Raw genomic sequence first — 11,154 nt, 5'->3', positions numbered from 1 at the left:
ATGAAATGGAGGGTCAAAATGAGCTAATGTTTGTCTGGCGTGTGTGTCTGTGTGTGGGAAGGAAGACATGAAGAAAGAGTGAGAGGAGTAGGACGAGGAAGTGCACTAGAGGCAGTCTCCATGCTCCACTCTCTCCTCTCTACACTCTGGGCTGTTTCCACTCTCCACTCCCCCCTCTCTACACTCAGCACTGTCTCCACTCTCACCTCTCTACACTCAGCACTGTCTCCACTCCCACCTCTCTACACTCAGCACTGTCTCCACTCCCACCTCTCTACACTCAGCACTGTCTCCACTCCCATCTCTCTACACTCAGCACTGTCTCCACTCCCACCTCTCTACACTGGTGGCTGTCTCCATGATCCACTCCCACCTCTACACATTTGCCAGTGCACTTTTTTTTGTCATAGGCAGAATAGAAATTAATGATTATTGGGATAATGCGTCTTTTATTTTATTCCAGGTTCACTGACATCCAAACCCAAATAGTAGCCCCCCAAAGTGTCAGCTTCATTGGAGGCCAGGATTTACAGTAGTTTGCAGGCTAAGGGGTTGTTAAGTTAGAGGTGTTTAATTCTGGTTATACAGTTGCCACCGAGGATGATGAAATGCTTATGGTATGTTGGTCTCAAGAGCCCGCAACTTGGCTTATAACCAGTCATTTGTGATTTGCAAATTTGAATTTCATCCATGGGGTGCTATATAATAAATGTATTTACTGTACTGTATGTGTACATTTAGTGACATGCTCACCCAACGGCCTGCAGATGGTGCTATTTAGCGAAGGGTTGCTGGTTAGGGATGATACTCACTCTCTCACAAACACACGTATGCACACACACTTCAACAGATTCACATGCACAGATAAAAACACATCCACTGATTCCACACATGCACGCACACACACACACACACACACACACACACACACACACACATTATTATACACAAAAGCAAGCTCACACATGCACACACTCATTTATATACACATGAGCAGCAAGAGTAGGAGATATATGTATATATCAATTGCACAAAAAGGAGATGCAGGAAAGTTGACAAGCGTCATTTATTTTTTTGGAGAGAATGTGCAGAACTGAGCGGCGGTCATATTGTGTACCGCTATGCGGTGCATCTAGTTGTTGCTAGGTTACAAAGTTTTGATTGGTCGTTAAGAGAGAAGTGACATTGACGAGGCCAGCACTGTTCTAATATAGTTGAACACATTTCAACTTTCAGCGCTCTGCGCACTGCAGAAAAAAGCTATCAGCACCACGGCGGGCGCTAAGTGCTGCGAGCGCTGAACTTCATAGGATTTGTAGAGAAAATGGCCGTCATCATCAAAGAATGCTATTGGTGGACACGGGCCCTTAATGTGCACAAAACATGTATTACAATTCTAAATTTCATGTTCGTTCAGTGTACAACAAAGCAGCAAAATATTGTTTACATAATCCTAATTCAATCAGATGTTTACCACAGGGCTTGTTCTTGGGTGGGTATGGGAGGGGGGGGGTGGGAAGGGGGGGTTTCTATGCCTTTGTATATGATGTAACTGATTTATGCATTATTACAAAATAAAAACAATTGATCACAAAAAAGAAATATTGCTATCGTCTCAGACATTTAACTCAACAATGCAGCATTTAAGGTCTTCACACAAACAAAACATGTGTTTTGTGTCCAATATTACTAAAAGCATATTCATTGGGATGTTTTTGAAGGAGCATGCCAGGACTATCACGTAATCTATGTCATATGCAATGCATAAGTACTATTTCCTAACAACTCTATGATGCACTGCAGATGCAGCATTTTGGTTGGCAGTGCTTACATCTGGAAGAGCAGATGTCCCCGGAAAGTAGTGTGGTGATTTTGGTTATCCAGCACCCTTCTGTTGGCTGGCAAGTACACATCCACCACGTCTCCCTTCTCTAGGATCAGACTCGCTCCGTTAGACACGTTGTTGTGTTCGCTCTTGAACGTGGAGTACAGGGTTACCATCCGCTCTCTGTTCTTACGCAGGTACAACCCCAGGATAGCATTGCTGCCCTGGCTGTAAGCAGAGAGGCTGAACTCGTACACTCCTCTCACAGGGGCGGTGAAGAAGCCTGGGTCAGAGGATGGGTAGACATGTACAGTATTGATCCTTTTGGAAGAACATCTGGCACCATACAGCTCAACAACAACAGGACAACCACACACACCCATTATTGAATGTCACTCAGCAACTGTAGGATGACATCCTAAATCAATTGTATGCACCATATTGCTACATGGCATAGTAATGTTATACACCATTTGAAAGATTGGACAAGAATGTCCGAGAAGAATTACATTTTTTCATGTACAATCTTTATAGTGCTTTACACTGTAAGATTAATTTTTACTACTGTATGTTTCAATTAAATTGTATCAAAACCCTCCCCCGCTTTTGGTGCTACTCTGACCTCTAGTTGCAGTGTAGCTGCAATACAATAAGTAAGGGATAATGGACGACGCACCGTTGGATTATAAAGTTAATGCAAGTTCAGATGGTATCTAGAAAAGTGTGTTAACGTTGTATAATCGTACAGCGTGAAGTCCATTATCCTGCTTATTCCACTGTTGCCAGTAGCGTTGTGTTCATTTCAGGTCATAACTGAAACGTTTTAATCACTAAAACTATCTTGTTTGTAGAACTGTAGAAAGCGTTCCAGAGCTGTATATATCTGGTAAAATGTTCACCTGTATTAAGGTCGTATGCATTGCCAACGTTGTTGAAGATGTGTTTGTAGATAAGTGTTTTTCCAGTGTTATAGGGTCCAGAATTCCTGTCTGTGGTTGTTTCAAGTGAAAGTGAAAAGGCCACTTTATTCCCTGAAAACACATGTAGCAAAATATTTATAACTGAGAAAATTATTTATTGTTGGACAATTCATTGGTTGTAGATTTAGTTCCATCATCAAATTGGCCCCGGTATCTCTGCCACTATATCACAAGTCAAACGACTTCTCTAATATCATTTTTTTCTGGTGCTTTTGAAAGCACATGTCGCCTCTTCAAGATATCAGTGTGGAGAGGCCAGGCAAGGAGCCACTTTAGTTTATCAGTCTGAACGTCGCTGTTTCACCTTCATTGAGTGTCTGGAGTTCCCGCAGCTGGGTCCTCTGGGCGTCCACTGTGTCCTCACTGGCTCTCAGTCTGGCCTCCATTGCAGTCAGATATCATTCCTGAGCTTCAGGAGAGCACACACACGCACACACACACGCACACAAACACACACACACACACACACACACACACACACACACACACACACACACACACACACATCCCAACTATTTTAATCTCTTAATGCCCACAAAGTGTTGCCAGTAGTAAATTACTTTAAAAAATTGCAAATGAATTGTCTTTGAAGCAACACCCTCGGCCAGAGCTCTGTCTCTGACTAGTGGTAGCAATAACACACAAGACCACGAATTTTGGTTCATTTTCATGAATGTGTGAAACAGACAACATGCTAGGTGGCGCTATAGAGTCCCTAAGCCACACCTTTGGCCAGAGTTCTGTCTCTGACTAGCGGCAGCAATAACACACAAGTCCACCAAATTTGGTTCATTTTTGTGAATGTATGTGTCAACCACAACAGACAACGTGCTAGGTGGTGCTATAGATTCCCTAAGCCACACCCTCAGCCAGAGCTCTGTCTCTGACTAGCGGTAGCAATAACATAATACTATAATAATACAGCATAATAGTAATAATAATAATATTAATAATCTATACAGAAACAACAGGGCCTTGCACCTCCGGTGCAGCCGCTGCTTCAGCGGCCACACCTCGGTGCTCGGGCCCTAATAATCTGAGAAGAAACAATAGGGCCTTGCCTCGGTGCTCGGGCCCTAAAACATAGTGTTCTCGTTAGTATGGATGACGATATTCACACACAAACTATAACGATAACGACATGAAGAACGTTATCGTTGGGGATCACTTTCAGAGCGATACAAAATTAACAGCCAATCAGAATCCATCAAATTTTAGCTATCACATTCATTAACACACGCAGAGACTTTGTCGCTCAATGGTCAATATGTGGACGCTTTTATCATTATGGTAGTTATTGTTATAACTACCATTCTTGGTGTGAATGGCCCTTAATGCTTAAAGTATGCGTCCATCCATAATTCAGAATCACGCATTGTTTTATCTCAGTTCACATTACCTTTATCTTGGCCAACTAGACTCTTCACTTGGCTGACCAGGCTCTTCACTTGGCCGACCAGGCTCTTCACTTGGGTCTCTGAGACCTCCAAGCGTCTGATCAGCTCCTTCAGAGTTTCATTACTGCTGGTTACATTGCTGGAGTCTGTGGAGAGAAAAGAGCTTGTTGTTTCTGCCATACACAGAGACCATACAATCTGGAGAATCATCATCTTTGCACACCTCTTTGTGTGTCATTGAATTAGTGTAGGGGTTTCTGCGCCCATTAACAAATAAATAAATAATAAAGGGGATGCTTGAAATGTTTTGACTGTGCCATATAGTTCACTTACATGTAATGCTGTAAAATTACTTTTTAGTTTGGTGTTGCCACGAATGCAATCACTCATAATGTACTGTTCTTGGAGCACCATCACAATTGAATTTTGCTCTACTGTATATCTCAATGTATGCAAGCTATATTCAACTCCTATGGCAAACAAGCTGGTTGAAGATATTTCTTGGTTTGATTCAGTTGCCTGCCATCAGTCTGGTCCACTTACCCTCACACTCATACAGCCTGTTGATCTTCACAATGTCGATCTCTGACAAATCTCTGCGCTGTCCGATCCTGACATCGTGGTTAGGAATCGGGGTGATGGTGTCATTACCATTTTTTGAAAAGGCTTTTCTGAAATCCGAGAATACGTGAAAACATTTGCATTAAGGTACACAAATAAGCCTGAGAGAGAGAGCTGAACTTGAACTTGTATGGAATTGTTCCGTTGAGCTGCAACTATGCCAAAGATCCTTAAGGCGGAGCAAGATACTTCATCGTAGTTCATGTCTATGGGCGCAAAATGGGGATCACTTCTTCTGCATAAAGGGGTGTGTCTTGCCAATGGAACAGCTCTGCATAAAGGGGGATTTTGCCCCCCTCTCCCTCTTGCGATTCGGGTTCCAGGAAGTGGCTTCTCATGAAGTATCTTGCTCAGCCCTTAATGATCTTTGACTATGCCCAAAACAGAACTGTTCAAATCAAATTTTCTAGGCGGGCTTTGTATGATGATGGACAGATGAGCGACACAGCCTCATCTATCACGTCATCTGAGCACGCTTCGGTTAATTTTGTTTGCAACTAAACTAGCTTCTAAGACCCCTTGTAGGAAAAGCATGCGTATTTCCATGCGGTTTGGCCTTTCATTTACACGGAGAGCAGAGGTTTTTCCACTGAAAAAAATATTTCTGCGAACTCTGGGCCAAATTGGAGATGAAGGAAAGCTCAGTGTTGCATGTAATCAGGGGAATGGCATTTTTGCATTGTGTCCTGTTGTTCCGTCATTGGTTTCAAGTCTGACTAGCTACAACTGTTTTTTAAGCATCTGCGTGAATGAAATTATTTTCAAACGGAGGAGGGGATACATCTGTTTTTTTTGTTTGTTTTTTTCGAATAGCTTACCCTGCTATGTATTCCACTATCATGTCTGTTGTACAAGATATTGACGGTGCAATATCTTAACAAAGTGACCCGAAAACAACAATGTTAAGGCATTTGTGGAGATGAAGGATGGTTCGGGTGTTCTTCCTACAGCTCACAGTAAGCTATTACGTTGCTCTGATTGGTCTATCCAATTGAGTGCAAAAGCATCCCCCCCCCCCCCATCAGTTGAAACACGTCCCATAATCACGTACCAAAGGCCCGGTGGAGCAGTATCAGACTCAAATTCTGACTAGAATCGAGTATGACGATGCCAGACTAATATGTGCCATTGGTACAAAATGTTGCTATAATTATTATGTTTTTCCGCTCACCTGCTGTAATGCATGACGGATCCATAGTCATACGCTGTGTTCAGGTTATTAGTGTCATACTTGTTAAAGTTGCGGGAAACGCCTGTGAGAAGAAAGTGGAATTGTTAGTGTAATTAAAGTGTGTTTTTGTCCTTTTGAAGGGGACTTCACATTGCACATGACATGCACTGTGTCTGCCTCTACTGTAGGTTGCTCTTGGTTGAGGTAATGTCCCAAGGATTCTTGTTATGCTTGCCGTTGGGCTCAGCGCAAAATTCCTACGATTCACAGCGCACTGCGGTTAAAGCTTAACATAGTTGAACTTCGACTGCAGCATGTGCAAGAGCGGCAAGATGCCGTTGAACAATATTGTTGTGCGTGCAAGGCATTGAAAATAATATTTCATAGTGTAGCGCTGCTGTTTGAGAATAAAGAATACTGTAGAAGAACAAAAGAACAAAAATATTTTCTATGCACACATAATAAGTGATTTTCCAACCTGCTCGGATGTTTTCAAAGTTGATCTTGACGTACTTGTCCCGATCACTTCTAGTCTGCTCATGGAAAAAGCCGAGGGCGTGAAGGAGCTCGTGCTGCACAACACCTTTGTAAACACAGCCGTTCACGTTCAGCGAGACGGTTTGTCCGCCGCCATTCCTTCCAACGTACGAGTAGCACCTGCATAGAGGGGACACCAGTCACTCATAACGGTTGATTAGATAGATAGATAGATAGATACAGCAGATAGACAGATACAGATAGATAGATAGATAGATAGATAGATAGATAGATACAGTAGATAGACAGATACTGTAGATAGATAGATAGATAGATACTTTATTGGTCCCCCAAGGGGAAGTTCAAGATGAATGTGTCTAGGAAGAGCAAGGAGGACTGGATCTAGATATGGGTGGTATGGGGGTAGCCCCCAATTTCATTTGCACATTTGATTTTGTAGCGTTCATTTGCACATCAGTCAATGACATTATGACACGACAGTACTTCCTAAGCTTCCACTGATCGAGCAACGCCAAGGTTGTGGGTTCAATACCCATGGAACGTGTCATTCTAAAAAAAAAAAATCTTAAATTATGTAAGAGCTGAACACAAAGTGAAGACACCATGCAAAACATGCTTCAGTTTGTTTTCCTGACCTTAAACAAAATGCACAAAAACACAAAACATTTCCCTCTTTCTGCACTTGTAGTGTGAATCGCCATTCTCGATGTTGATGAAGGAGTAACACTACTACAAACATCAGCTTCAAAACATTTCTGACAAGAATCGTACACATTGTTACTGCACTTACCCGCCACGAGACACAATTCTGATGAAGTCTTTTTGTTTGACGTAAGGCACAAAACGAATGCAGGTCTTCTCATGGAAGGTCTGCAAGGCATTCTGAATAACAGCCTTCTTCTGGGCAGCTTCGGAAAAAAGCATTATAGCATTACATGTTAATAAGTTATTAACTAATTCATTCAAATCAATTGGACTCTGATGAAGACCACACATTATTCATTCCCACAACTTACAAAAAGCATCAGAAACATTGTACGGCACTTCCACAAGTCCGGATGGTGACTTCTGCCACTTGCAATTACTGCACTTCCTGGCATTCCTGTCTCTTGGAATGGCCACGTCTCCCTCCATCAGGAACCCAGAAATTTCTTTGGGGAGAAAGTTTATGCCAAATTAGGGGTTTCTTATCGCCCCTACATTGAGTGTTCACATTTATAGATGTATCTAGAAGCACTGCCTTACCTTGGTTTGCTTCCAGGATTCTTGTAGAGATGTTGACTTCCTCATCGACTTCTAATGAAGAAATAACACCAAACGCACAACATTATCTTCAGTATTTATGTTCAAACAACTGAGCAGTAGGTAGCAGTGTGTGACGAAAGTGGGATTCGTCTTAAGACGACTGCATAAGGTGGTTATTTCTGAGATTCTGATCCATTTGCATCCATGAAATACACACAATTTGAGGTTGAAAATGTGTCAGAATCTCACGTTATGCAATCGTTTTAAGACAGCTGCAGGCAGCTACATCAAGTCAATTCCACCTTTTGACACACAGAAGATGACACACTCACCCTCTGTACTGGATGGGTCCTGGTGATGAGAAGGACATCATGTGGAGTGAGAGGTATGAGAGTTGGATAATAACAGGATGTTAGTATCAGTCAATACACTCTACTCACTATCGGGAACACACGGACATAACATAACATAGTAGTGTATGACAATAACAAGACACAACTTGTAAACTTGTAAGACTTCTATAAACGTTGTAGATGTTGGGCAGTTCCACCAGGTCTTACCTCTTGAGCCAGGACCTGTGAGAGGCCCAGCAGCAGAACCAAAATGAAGACCAGTTTCCTGTACATGCTGCTTGTGGTGCTGTCTGGAGATGCAACTGCAGATGACCCTTCACCAGGAGTGAAGCTGTGCCTAGACCACTGTCCAGTAAGGGTATATATAGTGCCCTCCTAAAGGAGTGTCCTTCTGTGGGCTTATATTAATGTCAACATCAACCACTTAAATAATTGGGTGGAGATGTCTCGGATCACATTGTTTTTGTAGATAATTAGCTTAGACATAACTAAGATGAAAGGCAAACTAACATGCTGAGGATGGCAAGTACTGGAGTGAAAAGCCTACCTTTTTAGGCTGCTTGTGCCATTTCCGCCTCACATTTTGAATTTCTCACAGAAATGTAATGCATGCCACACCACACAGCTATTCCGATTAAATATGTTTGTGTAAACAACTGATTATGTTATTGTAAACTATATCCTGATTCCTGAGTTTGTGGATTCCTAGAGGAAGTGGATTTTTCACTTTATAAAGACACAAGAAGGAGATGGATATGCTCAAGGACAGTTTCATTTGAATTCTGACTCAATTTTCTTGCGTCTGCATCAACATAGGGAACTACAGTAGGAAGTATCATATGTGATAGGTTATCATGTGATGTAAACACTTAATCAAAGTCATGAATTTCCCTATTTACTAACAAAATCATTATTATTTCTAGATTATTCATCAACGTATTAATTCTTCCAAATACTATAGGCAGAAACTGTAGTAATACTCAGACTGACATTATTATGCCACATAAACAGCAGAAAGATTGTACACCTTTACATTTGTAATAGACTTTTGTTGTTGCCAGAGTTTTTTCTGACAAACGTGTGCCTCACAACAGTTTGATGAGAATGTTGTGAAAATCAACATTCTACCGAATATTTAGCTCTGTGGAAAACTGCATGACATTTTGAGGATCACACGAGAAATCTTCAAATGACAGCAACACAGCAGTGTCCTGTAACCCTGAAAAGCTGCACTTTTAACACAGCCAGATAGCAAGATGGAAATATAGAAATACATCCAATCATCATTTTGGTTGGAGTCAAAATCTCAATGTCAGGCTACATGGCCTCAATGACATGACATCAGTTTAATCTTCCCAAAACCTGACAGTGCGGTAGGCTATTGTTGTTGATGGTGTAGTGACATAAAATGGGGAAGACTGTGTCCTCATGGGGACTTATTTTGATAGCACACCAATTTGGTTGCCATATCCACTGTAGGCCTACTGTGCTACAGAGACCAGACAGGGTGAGAGACTGTGTGGGCCTGTCACAGTACATTTGGACAGGGCCCAGAGACCAAACTCTCCTCCCTCCGGTGGCCTCACTCAGGAACTGCTACTTGGACCTTTTTCACTTCTTTTCAGAAAGACTCTTTTAAATGTTCTATTTAAATGAAACTCGATTTTTACACCCAAATCTCCAGCTCCAAGCATTACTGAAGGGTGCAGTGTTTTCGTTGTTGATCTTCGTTAGTCAGAGTTAGTTTTGAATATGCCTGTTAAAAAAATACCAAAACACACTTAAAAACATCCCAAATAACAATTATATTGGATTAAAGCCTCCAAGTCATGATTTTATTGGGATCGAAGGCATTTCCAACATTTGTAATAACATTTTATTCTAATACAATATATTTTTAAGAGGTTCCATGAATGTATGTGGTCTTGATCTGTAGTATAGCAGAGAATGTCACTACATGGCCTATGGAAGAAAGTATTACGACACAGTATTGAACGTGAAATGTTGAAAATTAAAGCAATTTCTTCGGTGCTTTTTAACATTTTTATTTAGGTTTTGTAAGAGACAGAGAATAACTGAGTCTAAAACAATTTTTCAACCCAGCAGGCAGCGACAAGGTCTATTTTTAATAGTTTGTAAATACTAATACATTGCAAGCTTCTTAGATAAATGGTTACAGTAAATGGAAATAGCAAAGGGTGAATGTTCAAGGAGCAGCTTCAGTCCTCTGGTTTTAGGTTCATCCCTCTTTAGTTTAGTACTGTAGATACAATAGAACAAACAGCCCATTATGGTTCATATTTCACATTGACATGCCACACACCAGTTGAAGTTAAGTTTGATTACTTCAGCCAAAGTCTGTCTTTCTGTCTGTCTGTCTGTCTGTCTGTCTGTCTGTTTGTCTTTCTGCAAGATGACTCAAAAAGGCATGGATGGATTTTGATGACATTTTCAGGGAAGGTCTGAAATTACTCAGGGAAGAAACGATTACATTTTGGGCGTGATCCGTATCACCGTCTGGATCCAGGAGGCGGTTGTGTTTTGGCTTGGCGGAGGTCTGCGCTCTCTGAGTGTTTTTCTAGTATTGGTTGATGTTTCTGATTCTTTTGATTCTGTTAATGAAATTGTGATACTACAGTATATAGTTATAGTATAGATTGTATACTATAGATACTATATAATTATAGTATAGATTTTATACTATAGATTTTCACATTGTGTCTGTTACAGAGATGTGTTTGCTGGAGATGTCACTGTGCAGGTTTTCACCACTATCATTTAAAAAAAGTGAATCGCAACCTCTGCCGTGTGTGTGTGTGTGGGAAGGAAGACATGAAGAAAGAGTGAGAGAGGAGTAGCACGAGGCTCCATGCTCCACTCTCCCCTCTCTACACTCAGCACTGTCTCCACTCCCACCTCTCTACACTCAGCACTGTCTCCACTCCCACCTCTCTACACTCAGCACTGTCTCCACTCCCCCCTCTCTACACTCAGCACTGTCTCCACTCTCTACACTCAGCACTGTCTCCACTCCCCCCTCTCTACACTCAGCACTGTCTCCACT

General features: G+C 41.6%; 1 protein-coding gene across 1 annotated transcript; it reads right to left on the bottom strand.

Moving 5' to 3' along the window:
• Positions 1–2,794: 2,794 nt before the first annotated feature.
• On the bottom strand, positions 2,795–7,820 carry LOC134078634 (hatching enzyme 1.2-like). Its single transcript, XM_062534709.1, has 9 exons — positions 7,787–7,820; positions 7,509–7,643; positions 7,283–7,400; positions 6,473–6,651; positions 5,995–6,076; positions 4,746–4,873; positions 4,205–4,348; positions 3,110–3,214; positions 2,795–2,856 (listed from the first exon to the last, which is right to left on the bottom strand). Exons 1-8 carry the CDS (start codon positions 7,818–7,820, stop codon positions 3,204–3,206), a joined length of 831 nt encoding a protein of 276 aa, XP_062390693.1. The 3' UTR covers positions 2,795–2,856; positions 3,110–3,203.
• Between the last annotated feature and the right edge of the window lie 3,334 nt (positions 7,821–11,154).

Source organism: Sardina pilchardus, chromosome 1, assembly GCF_963854185.1.
Source record: "Sardina pilchardus chromosome 1, fSarPil1.1, whole genome shotgun sequence".
NCBI lineage: Eukaryota > Metazoa > Chordata > Actinopteri > Clupeiformes > Clupeidae > Sardina > Sardina pilchardus.
Note: the sequence above shows the minus strand (reverse complement) of the source record. Positions and strands in the feature narration are given on the sequence as shown.

What these genes read in the sequence shown, in the direction of transcription:
- LOC134078634 (XM_062534709.1), bottom strand. Translation starts at nt 7,820, where the DNA reads ATGTTGTGCGTTTGGTGTTATTTCTTCATTAGAA. An exon ending in GTGTTATTTCTTCATTAGAA is followed by an intron (nt 7,644 to 7,786) that starts GTCGATGAGGAA and finishes TTCTCCCCAAAG; the next exon opens with AAATTTCTGGGTTCCTGATG. An exon ending in CAATGTTTCTGATGCTTTTT is followed by an intron (nt 7,401 to 7,508) that starts GTAAGTTGTGGG and finishes TTTTTTCCGAAG; the next exon opens with CTGCCCAGAAGAAGGCTGTT.